Source organism: Dama dama, chromosome 22 (genome assembly GCF_033118175.1).
Source record: "Dama dama isolate Ldn47 chromosome 22, ASM3311817v1, whole genome shotgun sequence".
NCBI lineage: Eukaryota > Metazoa > Chordata > Mammalia > Artiodactyla > Cervidae > Dama > Dama dama.
In genome coordinates, this window is record NC_083702.1 from 4,203,134 (window position 1) to 4,216,019 (window position 12,886).

The 12,886-nt window shown below is 46.0% G+C and overlaps 1 protein-coding gene across 1 annotated transcript in view; it reads right to left on the minus strand.

The window, feature by feature from the left end:
• Window positions 1–6,457: 6,457 nt before the first annotated feature.
• Window positions 6,458–12,886, minus strand: part of ATXN10 (ataxin 10) — a 140,143-nt gene continuing 133,714 nt past the window's right edge. The window contains exons 11-12 of the mRNA XM_061124340.1: window positions 7,252–7,439; window positions 6,458–6,758 (exon numbers count right to left, since the gene is read on the minus strand). Of these exons, the coding sequence (XP_060980323.1) occupies window positions 6,756–6,758; window positions 7,252–7,439 (191 nt within the window). The 3' untranslated portion in view covers window positions 6,458–6,755. The remainder of the gene's footprint in view (window positions 6,759–7,251; window positions 7,440–12,886) is intronic.

Consider the following 12,886-nt stretch of genomic DNA (forward strand, 5'->3'; position numbering starts at 1 on the left):
CCCCCTCTCCCCGTGTTCTGTGACGCCACTTTAAATATATACCCAGTGTCCACTTGTGAGGGTCTGTTTCTGGCCTCTGCTGTTTCTCTGGTTTATTTATTTATCCTTGTGCCAATGCATACTGTCCTACGGAAACTTGGCTTTCAGTTGTTCAATCCACTGTGTTCTTTCAGCCCACTGTGCTCTTCTTTCAGTGTCTTGGCTGTTTTGGGCTTTTTGCATTTCCTTATACCTTTTTTTTTTCTTTATACGTTTTTAAATTAAAAATTTTTTATTTCCTAAATGTTTGTTGCTAGTCTGTAGAAATTCAATGTTTCTTTGTATATTAATCTTGTATTCAGTAACCTTGCTATTTTCATTGATTCATCCTAACTTTATGTACAGACTCCTTCTGCATTAGCTGTATCAACAATTCTGAGTTTTTCTCCTTCTTCCACCTCCTTTCTTGGTTTTTTCATTGGCTATTTCACCTTTCCATTGTAAGTGGTGAACTGTGACTAAAACCTTGCTTTTGTAATGTCAAGAGGACAATTTTCAACATTTCTTCATTGCCTGGTATCTGCTGAGTGCATGTTCATAGGTAACTCCTTATCAGAATAAGGAACTTCCCTCCTGTTCCTTTTCATACTGTTCATGTGGTTCTCAAGGCAAGAATACTGACGTGGTTTGCCATTCCCTTCTCATGGACCACGTTTTGTCAGAACTCTCCACCATGACCCGGCTGTCCTCAGTGGCCCTACATGGCGTGGCTCATAGTTTCACTGAGTTAGACAAGGCTGTGGTCCATGTGATCAGTTTGCTTAGTTTCCTGTGATTGTGGTTTTCATTCTTGTCTGCCCTCTGATGGATGAGGATAAGAGGCTTGTGGAAGTTTCCTGATAGGAAGGACTGGTTGTGAGTACAACTGGGTCTTGCTCTGGTAGGCAAAGCCATGCTCGATAAATCTTTGCATCCCTAGAATATGGTTTGTTAGTAACGTGCTCAGGACGTTTGGATGGAGTACGTTCAGGCATGAGACTAACATCAGGATCATGCTGGCCTTACAAAAATTTGTGAAATCGCCCCCTTTTCTGGAATTTTGTGTGTGGTTGGCAGTATTTCTAAAATGTTGGTAGAATTTGTTGCTGACGCTGAGCCTGGAGTCTTCTCTGTGGAAGTATTAAAGAGTCAATATTAAAACTAGGATTTTCTTTTTTATTTAAAGCAATTTGTCCATGTCATCTTAAAAGTTCAAATTCACTAACATAAAATATTTACAATATTCTTTTAAGGACTTTTAATGTCCACAAGATCTATAGGGATAATGATTTTCTAAGTGTCTTCTTTACTGGTCTTAGCACAGATTTCTCAATTTAATGTATTTTTCAAGGAACCAATTTTTGGCTTTATCTTTTTTGTATGTTTCTTATTTTCTGTTTTTTTATTACTATTGTGGTTGCTTCCAGTTTATTTTCTGCTCTCATATTTATTCCTTTATTATCCTTCAACTGTGGTTTTTCCTATTTAAGATAATGCTTAGCTTATTGGTTTTCTGTCTTTTCTTAGAGAAGCACTTATGGTAATAAATCTCCATCTAAAAATAGCTTTAGCTGCAGCCCAAGATTTGTGTGTGTGTGTGTGTGGCAGCGCCATGTGACATCGTGGGATCTTAGGTCCCTGACCAGGGCTCAAACCCATGCCCCCTGCCTTAGAAGTACAGCGTCTTAGCCACTGGACTGGCCAGGGAAGGTCCTGCAGCCTGCAAGCATTGACATGTAGCATTTTCATTAACATCCAGTTAAAAATATCTCCTAATCTCTATTTCTTCATTTGACCCTTAGGTATTTGAAAAACACATTATTTAATTTACAAAATCGAAGGAATTTTCCACTTACCTTTCTGGTATTGATATGTAGCTTAATTGTACTAGGGTCAGAACATACTGTGTGTATGATTTCAATCCTTAGAAATTCATTCAGACCTGTCTTAGGGCACAGCAAAAGGACCAATTTTTGGTAAGTGATTCCATGTATATTTTAAAAGAACATGTACTCTGCAGTTGTTGGGCGTATTGTTCTATAAATCAAAAACAGGAAAACTCTGTAAGTATAGTCATCAAACGTTTACTCTCCTTTACTATTTTTACCATTCACTGAGAGGAGAGACCATTGCACGCTGACCACAGGATGGCTCCATCCATCGTGCAGATCAGGGCAAGAACATCCACAAGTAGTCTCGAGACAGTTGGCTGGGAGCAAGGGACAGCTGAGGCCCAGCGGGGGAAAGAGTGAGGGAGGGAGGGAAGAGGGGGAAGAAAACGACCCGATTGCCCTGGAAATGCTGTCCCTCCCCTGGGCTGCTCACAACTAACTACCCCTGAGTTTACTCAAGGAGAGAGAAGCATCGTCCAAGATGCACACGAGGTGAATTCTCTCCCGCTGCTCCCTCTTTGCTCACCTGAAGTCAGAACGAAACTACATCCTCACCTTGTTTTCTTCACGGCACGGACTAGAGTATGTGATGCTCTTGTTGCTATCTGTTCCTTCTCATCAGAATGTCAGCTTCAGGGGACCATGGACTGTGTCCTGTTTAGTGCTGTATCCGAGGACCTGCCTGGGATGCTGCTCAAGAAGGAAACGGGCTCAGAGTGGTCAAGCAACCTGAGCAAAGCCACAGAGCTGGCAGGAGGTGGAGCTGAGATGTGAGTTTGGGTTTTTCTAATCGTGCTCTCCCCATACAGCTTCCCTGGTGGCTTAGAGGGTAAAGCCTCTGCCTGCAATGCAGGAGACCCGGCTTCGATTCCTGGGTTGGGAAGATCCCCTGGAGAAGGAAATGGCAACCCATTCCAATACTCTTGCTTGGAAAACCCCATGGACAGAGGTGCCTCCTAGGCTACAGTCCATGGGGTCACAAAAAGTCGGACCTGAATGAGCGAGACATGCTGGGGCTCTGTATCGACAGCCACAATTTAGGCATCTCTGCTGCATTTATTTTCTCTGCTTCTGGGGAAAGAAGCCGTATTTTTCCCCTCATTCACTCCCTGCTAATTAACCACAGCAATTATTCATTAAGCATCTACTGCTGTGTGACCCCAGGCATTAACCTCTGCAACTCAACTTCCTCATCCATGTAATGGGATTAATACTGGAACAGACTGCCTAACTGTTGTGAGGATTAGTGGTTAATATTTTTTAAGTGCTTAGAACATTGCCTGGTACATGGAAAGCACCTGACAAGAATCCACAAAAGAAACAAAATACATTTAGTGAGCACCTACTGTATACCCAGCACTCTGGTGGGCTGAGAGGAGGAGCAGAAGACAAGACAGTTTCCACACATGCCCCTCAGACACATCACAATGACGGTGTCGGAGGCTTAAAAATGGCAACGGTAGCATGAGTGAGTGTTTACCACGCATAAGCCACTGTCCTAAGCGCTTCCACACACATTCACGCTCATCCTCACACACTCGGAGAGGCTGTACGTGTTACAAGCCCCATTTTCGTGATGAGAGTATCTGCCCGTAGTCTCGCAGGTGAAAGAGGGGGCCTGGCCTCCAGCACCCATTCCGAGTTTATGCTCTTGACCACCACACTGCACACGGTGGTGGTAAAAACTGTTATCCAGGCTGTAAAACACCACGTGAGCGCCTGCTTAACTGAAGGAGAAGCGTAAGGCAACTTTATATGCAAATGAGCAAGGTATACTATGTTGCTTAAACAAAACAAAACATTTTACTTAATTTCCTAATTTAAGGTTTCAATTTAAGCAGAAATAAACAACTATCAAAGCCTTCAGAAAGTCATTTCTTCGACATAATTGTTTTTGGTTGTGATGAGGGAAGACATGAATAAATTGTAAGCACTGCATCTACAGAAAAAGCTTACCTTTAAAATTTATATATATTATAGATAGTAAATCGTGTTTATATTGTAAAATGCCACCTAAATAGGAAAAATCCAAAAAAATATATTAAAATACGTAGGGAAGAAGAAAATAGATGTTCCATCATATAAATACAAGGGGAGGAAAAAATCTAAATTTCTTTTTTAAAAGGTTTTTAACTGATTTTCCTTATTCAGGCCACTATAGCTGAAATTATCAGAACCTTGGACAGCACTGAAAGGACCTTTTCTCTTAAATGTTAAGGTACTTCCCTCCCTTCCCTTCCCTGCCTTTAAAAATTCTGTCTTATCTTACTGCCTCTCAAACACAGACCGATTCCTTTCTGTGCAGAACTTACTGACAGCATTTTATATAAATATGTATTTAGGTCTTCTTCTTGCAAACAAAGCATTTTTGTCCCCAAACCTTGGTTTACCCATGCATATTTCTCATTATTCATATAAATAATACAGATCAAAAGAGCACAAAAAATTTAAGATTTAGATGCCAGCTGTCACTGTGACAGCTGCAGATCAATGCCTTCAGAAGCTAATGGACACAAGATGTACACATGTAAAAATCTCAATTTCTGATTTGAGATTTACTAATAGCCCACATGACCTCGATCATTCCTCAAACAGGCTTCCTTCGGCAGCTTCCAAAGCATTCTGGTCAGTTTCAGAAGTTACCGAACAAAAATGCATCTGGTATCAGCTTCCAAAAGAGTTAAACCTATGAGGTGTATTAACAGAATGGACATAAAGACAAATTCTAATAGTTTATGACTAAAATTGTGAATACAAGTACTTCTGAAAAACTAACATCCGTTGTTAAGGTATTAAAAGACATCACGCTGTAAATGCTCGGATTCGATGCTGAGCAGAAAGGCCTTCCTCTGCTATCTCTGAGAACAGACCAGGCTACAAAACTGAACTGCTTTGTCAGTCTGCTCTTGAAAGCAATAATACAGTCACAAAACTTGCTGTGACCGCTCTCTCTCTTTACAAATTCTGTAAGGCTGGGATGCTTTTTTTTTTTTTTTCCCTCTCCTTCTAAATGACTGATTGAGGTGGTGCTTTAATCCTCTGTAGCGTGTAAAACAAGGTTCTCAGAAGCTCCAAGTCCCTGGCAGAAGACAGGGAGGCTGTTGTGTTCAGGAATTAGTGTGTCGGGAGGCATCAAATGCGGCCACAATGCAGCCATCAGCATGTTTTCACTATGCAAGCCCTGCATTTCCTATTTAGAAAACACACAGTCCGCATCCCATTCTGTATTCTCACAAGGCTCCCTGTGATGTATGTGTGTTTGTTATTGCATGGCTTATACCGACATGTTTGTGTGATGCCACTGGTGTGCACACATCCATTCAGACAGGAAAAAAAAGAAGTGTCTATTGCAGACTTGTTAGAAGGAAAAGGGACCCCCACTGCTTTCCCCTTTGGCCAGACTTCTAGTTAGAGACGAGGGGTTTAACTCCTTGTGTCCTGAAGAGAAGGGCTTCTTCGTGCATTCTGGATTTTGCAAAGGATTCTTTACCAACGGAATGTCACAAAGGACAGAAGTAAATGTTATTCATAGACAACTACAGTTGTAGAAGCTGGCATTTCCTCAGTTATATAGTAGACATTAGACCGCATGTGGGAAAACTTTTACTTCATTCTTAACATGCTTTAGCTGGTTTTTTTTTTTTCCCCCTACAAAGCAATTTAAGCACAGCTACAAAAACTTAGGAGCACTTTACTTTGGAACAATCAGTAGTATTTCTGGAAAACTTCTGGTTGGGTCTTTGCCATTTTCATTTCAGAAGGTTCAACAGGAACCATGCAAGGTTTCACGTGACGGTTCAGCTCAGTAACACGGCTGTTCCAGAAGACAACACATGTTAAGCATCCGCAACGTGACCCGCCCCGAGCACTTGCTGATTACATTAGTGAGCCTGGTGGTTACAAAGGCTGCAGTGCTCGTTTGATCCAGTGCTACCTCTGAGTGTGTGCACACTGACACACACGGGTCAAGATGCCCCTGCTCCCCCAAGCTACTTGTGCAGTTCCGTTGCCCCGGCCAAAACTGAGCAGCGCCTTCCAGAGACCCGTGCTTTTTAAACTGAGGAAGCCCCGGATGAACCTCTAATGCCGAGGTTCTGCACACACAGACAACCGTGAGATCTTCCTTCCTGCTTACAGCCAGGGCGGTGGTTGACGCAGGCACTGGCTGGTAAGCTTCAGGGGTCTGGGGACGCCTAGGTCTAGGGTGATCTGGAATGGGAAGAGTTAATGGCCCACATGTCCCCTCACTCGCTTGCTCCTGCCACATTCCAGAGGGACAGGGCTCAGTGACAACGCCGCCCAGGACCTGAAGTGAAGAGCGAGAGCCCTCTATTCTTCGCCATCTCTCGAATTAATTAACTGGAAATGAGTCTTGTCAATGTTTTGGAAAGGCAGAAGGGGTGAAAAGCGATTGCTAGAATTAATCACAGTGAGAAACTACTTCAGCCGCCTGCCAGAGCCCAGAAAACCCCACAAGAGGAGACAAAGGGAAGGAGTGAGTGGACCTGAGCAAACTTCCAAGTCTTTGCCAAAGAAGGGACATGCGCTCAGCAAGAGGAATTTATTTTCTGCAGCCACAGTAAGTACAATCTATCACTTAAACGCACATTGTATTCCATGGGGACAGAAGCAAACCAGACAGCTACATTTTAAAGCAAAGAATCAACAGGACACTCAAGCACTTTCACTTTTAAGCTTATACGCATTTAACTCTATTATCTAGCAGATTCACAGATTCTTGAACGTGTATGTAATAAAATCTTCAAACACTTGCGATTTCACATACTGCGAAAGATCCAGGAAACAGATTCCAAACATTCACATTTTTTTGGATGGAGAGTTCATTCACTAAGAGGGAAAAAAATAAAAAGAAACAAAATTGCAGATGTAACAGAGCTATTTACAAGAACCATCAAAGGAAAAAAAATACAAGAGCATTTTGGTCAATGACAGAAATAACGGAAAGAAACCTGAAACAACCCATTCAATATCATACAAGGAGTTTTCTGTTCTTTTCATTGCAGTTAACATTAGCTATCTTTTAAAGAAGGTCTAATTACTGCCAGAAACTTTTAGAACACATGAAAATTTTGATATGCCTTTTCTTTTTCTCCCCTAAAACAAGTTTGAAATTTCAACTCTCTTAAGAAAATGGCATGCACAAAAGCATGAACAAAAAGTTATTTGCAATTAAATGTAGGGCTTTCTTTGCCATCTCAGGAGGCAAACTATATCTACCCATGTTCTTATGAAGGAATCATGTCACTTCGAAGGTTATGGGGAAGTGGGGACCACTTCCCACAGACTGAAGGGGAACTAGTCCTCCTCCTGGCATACTTACCAGCTGAGGTGTGTCGTTAGTCGACTTCAGAATCAGCTTGTCACCCCTCTTTTCAACTTCAAACCCCATTTTCTTAAGCAGGGATGCGTCTGCCAGACCCTGCTCCTCCATCTTCGCAATCAGGTCTTGGTTTTGGCTGTTGTCTTCCGTGAGGTTCCGGATGGCGTACACCACCCACTGGGTTAGAACTGGGAGCAGAGTGAAGGAATCAACATGCTTTAACCCGAGCATCACTAGAGAAGGAGGAGACGGCAGATAACCCTAAAGACCCAGAACCAACGAACACTTTCTCCTGGAGGATGTGCTATGAATATGCACGCAGAGCAGGAAATAATTCAAAAGGCATAAGACACATACATACACACGTGTGTCCAACACTGTGTGTGTGTTGTCCAGCAACTGGCACGGAGAGGTACTGGACTGAAAGAACAAAGGAGGCGGCAAAGGCTTAGAGCAGCCACACAGGGAGTGTGTGAACACAAGCGTGTACGTGGGAGTGCGCACGCACATAGACACACTCGTGTGTGAGTGCTGGAGAGCTTTGTCACTGAGTCACCAGGGAAGGAATAGGAGCATTATAGAAAGAGTCACAAAGACGCTAGGGTAGAATCAGGCAAGAAGATCATCCTGTTTAAAGCAAGCCCAGTTATAGCTAAAAACTATCTCCTGGGAGTCACCATGGAATTTCCCTCATTCTGTATTTTAAAGACGAAGGAGGCCTTTGAAGCCTTTACTTTTTAGTCTGAATGCGGTGCCTCACTGTGCCCTGCCCCTGATTTAGGTGTTATGTACGGTGTCCGTCATGGCACACACAGACAACTTCCGAGGAACACAGAATCACAGCGCTCTTTTCTGAGGTCTATGCTCACTGAGAGCTGTGGAAACCTCAGGAGGGCACTAGGCGGCCACTGTAACGCCCTTCCATGAAACTGCTCTAGTCTTGGGCACAGGGACACAGAGACGCGAGGAACAGTGGGCCTGGCACCCTCTATTGGTTCAGAAGGAACAAAGTGCCAAGCGTGGAATAAACACTTTTTCCAAGAAACAGAGGCCTCCCTGCCCTGTGATCAGATGGACGGTAGCAGGAAAAATGAGTCCCTCCTTGTTAACAGTGTTTCCCAGGCAGGCCTATCTGATGCCACATCGAGGCATCTGCTCCCCCAAAGGCGATCAGGCGGGTCCCCGAACTCAGGAGTCCGCACTCCAGATCCCATCCCAAACCCGGCTCAGCAGTGAGGCTTCTCTCTTCAGCACGAGAGTGACACAGAAAGGCCTCCATGCGCACAAAGCGCGGGAACCCAACTGCCCCTAGTTCACTGACCTGGAAGGAAACCAGCAGAACACGAGCCCGTCCAGTCGAGTCAGGCGGCCAGGACACAGGAAGCCGGCGGCTCTGGGCTCAGGAAGTGCCTGCTGGTTGCTCCCTCTCGGTTCCTCCGACGCGGCCCGCAGTCGTGAGTGCACATGGACCCCACACGGGATGGGCTCCGTCAGAACGGCTGCAGGTCAGCAGGAGGCCATGACCCACTGGTCTCTGGAGGCGGACCACCAAGACCACTGGTGGGTACAAATGACCAACCTTTTCCAAAGGGCAGAGAACGGTAGCTGATGCAATCCTATAGATAACTGCCTGTTTGGTGGGAAAATGCTCTCATCTCGCCAGGACCTGTCACCCTCTGACGACAAAGCCCAGGGCCTTTAGAAGGCTGTACGTCTTATCTGGAGATGAATCCACACTCTCAAATGCATACAAGCTGAACTTCTCCTTCTTCTCCACAATCACCAAACCCCCACTTTTGTGACAGGAGAGAGAAAAGGATGATCCTCAGCAACAAAGACCTTCAACACATTATTGACTTTCTCAGCAAGGATCACTCATTACAATTCACTTCTCATGCAGGACGACATCATCATCATGCAAACCCATTTCCTCCCTTGTTGCAGAAAGAGATGAGGCAGGGATCAAGAGAACTGAGTGGAGGAGCGAACATCTGAGGGTGAATCTGGGCAAGACCGTGTGTAAGCCTGGAGCGTTCCAGTTCGTGTGTGTGACAACTCTCCAATGCTAAATAACAGGCGCAAAACACTTCTTTCTGAAGCTTCCTGGTTATTCACTTTAATTGAAAGAAAGAGAGGGGAAATTCCCATAAATGCATTGACAGCGCCTCACAACTGGAAGGCTGGCTAGCTCTGCAATCGAGGCATCGGATGCCAGGCTTGTCACCACCAGCTGCCAGTGCTGAGTGTCTCTGGAGGAAAGAGCCATCTTCCAGAGCTTTGGACTGTCAGATATCTCAGTTCCAGGGCAAATGACACCCCGGGCTCCGGCAACATCACCTCGCCAGGCGCCCCCTGTCTTTGCACATGCGAGCCCTGACCTGGGACCCGCTCCCTCTCACCTGGCCCTCCCCACCCAGGGCACGCAGTTGAGACCCCGCTCCTGGAAACCCACCCGCTCTGTCCCGGCCAGCCCCAACACCAGTTTGAGCTGGGCGCGCCTACTGCATGTTTCCAAAACATTCTCTCCCTTTTTCTTTTTCCTTTACCAGTTCTCATCACATTGCACCTGCTGATCTGCTTGTGTGTCTGGGAGCTTCTGGAGGGAAGGAGCCACACTGAGTCCCTTTTCTCATCCCCGGCATGCAGCTAGACCCGACACACAGTGGATGATGATGTGTGTGCTGACATCTTGGGAGCTATACTTATTTGTCAGTATTTCCGTCTGCCCCAACGCCCTGTGAGCTCTTCACAAGCCAGGATGATGGCTTATTTACCTTCTGTCCTCTGCTCCAAGCATGGCACTGGAAACATGTGTGTGTGTGAGTGTGAGTGTACGTGTGTGGAGGGGGTGTGGTGGCAGTGCAGTGACCACACGGGCTGTGCTTTTCCTTTCTGCTCTTGGTGTGGTTTCCTGACTCAGGGCTTCGCAGGGTGGAAGATTAGATGAAAGTTAAACCAATATAAATGCAACGAGAGCAAGGAAGCTGGACTGTATAAATAAAAGGTCCAGGATGACAAAACACAGGAGAATTCCGGTATGGATGGATAGAAGGGAGGGTTTCAGTCACATCCACCTAGGGAGTAACCCCGCATTCTGTGGATGTCCTGTAATGGTGTTTCAACATCCTACCCCACTGTTCACCAGCTCATTCCTGTAGAAAGCTCACACGGTCACTACTCTGAGCGGAGGAAACAGTGAGATGAATGACGGCTGTCCTGATGACCACCCCTATGCGCGCCTGGGCGAGGGCGGGGCTCCCAGGCGGAGCTCTGGTGACAAATGTGACCATCACTCCCGGGAAGCAGGCTCCTGGCACAGCTTGACGGGGGCAGCCCTGGAGCCCAAGGCAGAAGAGGCAGTTCAGTCTTCTTCTGAAACTGGAGTTCAAAGAGCAGAGAGATGGGTTAAGTAGAGAGCACGGGAGGGGTCTGGGCGGTAAGGCCACACAGCCACGGCAGGGTCAACTTCCCAGAGCACTGAAAATCGAAAAATACTCAAAACAATAGCGAGACCCCAACAAGTCTCACTCAGATGTACATTTCATATTCTTTATGTCATAAGTGAAACCAACCTTACTTCCTCTTTAAGGCAGACTTCACCAAGTCCTGCCAGACACTCTGCGTGATTAGATGGACACTCAGCGTGATTAGACATGAACGGTGTGTGCTCCATCTCGACCTAAGTGAGTACCGCGTATGGGGTTTGTACTGTCCGCCTATAAATCAAATGCCACACCAATATCCTCCGACGTGTGCCTATTTCCAGTGAGAACATCCTGGCACTATTGTCCAGGGTCTCTGAGTTCCTAATTTTAAGTTGTTCCCTCATAACATCTGCATTGAAGAGAAGCAGGGAATCCCTGCCCCGGGCCCGGCTCATGAATATGCACAACTCCCCTCGTTAGCAGCCGGAAGGGCCAGGGCCGGGCGCCCCCGCAGACCCAGACAGCCTGGAGGGTCACAGGGAGATGAAAGCGGCCTGGTTAATATTCACATTGCCCTCTTGTTCCCCCTCTACCGAGACAGAAAGCAAGCAAGAGGGGGGTAGAAAATTAAACATCTTCCAGAGTCTCTAATCCTACCAACACTCCAAGCGCTTCATTGTCTGCTTGGCTTTAAAAAGAGAGCTTCTAACGTTTCCATAGCTACTCCAAACAGAAGGCGTGAGCCTGTTTGTAACAAAACTGCCTTCAAAGAACCCTGCGATCAGCACCGGAGTGAGGACTCACAGTCCGGCCCCTCATCAGAGCATGTGGTACCCTGAAAGAGCTAGTGATGAGCGCGCGGACTGAGCACCTGGGAACCTCGGGGCCTGGAGAGGTGGGAGTGAGACGTGGTCCCTGGACCGAGCACCTGAGTGGCAGCAGCCATGAGTGCATCATCTCTGCATCGTCGGCTCCACGCTGAGCCCTGTAACCTCGCACCAGGCAGGTGAGGAGACCAGGCAGGGGAGTGCGGACTGGGAGGCGACTGGAGACAAACCCCACGGCCATGACACTGCTAACCTAGGCTAGGACTGATGTGCCAAACTCACTCTGAAAAAGTCAAGCCAGGTGAGTTAGAATACTGATCCTGAGACCGCTGATGAGAACGACTTTCATTGGACTTTCAGTTACTGGAATCAGTGCTACTTGCAGTCCTTCAAGTGACAGGGACGGGGGCCCCGCGATGACAGGGACTCTGCTCTGGTCACTGTGTTTGGTGTCTAGAAGCTGCTGAAAACAGGGGCTGGGGGAATTATGGCCTGTGTTTTCGCATGGATGCAAGCTAACAAGTTTTCATATTTTTTAAATTAACTAGCTTACTTTGGCCACGCCATGCAGCTTGTGCAATCTCAGTTCCCCAACCAGGGACTGAACCTGGGCCCTCAGCAGTGAGGTCCTAACTACCGAACCTCCCACGAAGCCCCTAGTTTTCATGTTTTTAAATGGTTGGGGGAAAGAATAAAAAGAGAAATACCAATTTGCGACACACAAAAATTACTTGAAATCCAAATTTCAGTATCCATAATAAATAAAGTTCTATTGGCACACAGTCACACCCATGCACGTACGATTCTTCCACGGTCACTGTTGTGCTCAGCAGCTGAGCTGGACTGCTATGATGGGAGAGAGAGCGCTTAGCAAAGCCAAAAATACTGACTAAAAGGAGCCCTTTACAGAAGAGGTCTGCCAAACTGCCCTGGAACATGGAAGGAACCGATAAATACTCACTGAATGAATGAATGAACTTTTCAAAGTACTGGCACTAAAAATGTAAACTATTTGCTGTTGTTCAGTCACTCAGTCGTGTCTGACTCTTTGCGACCCCACGGACTGCAGCACGCCAGGCTTCCCTGTCCTTCACTATCTCCTGGAGCTTGCTCAAACTCATGCCCATTGAGTCGGTGATGCCATCCAACCATCTCATCCATCTCGCCTCCTTCTCCTCCTGCCTTCAATCCTTCCCAGAATCAGAATCTTTTCCAATGAGTCGGCTCTTCACATCAGGTGGCCAGAGTACTGGAGCTTCAGCTATTTAGACTAAAACAATTTAAATGCTGGAAGATTTTACTGACTTCTTAGGATATACGTGTGTATGTACATAAACTATGTAGTATCTATTTATGGTCTTTTATATATTAACATGTCTGTAG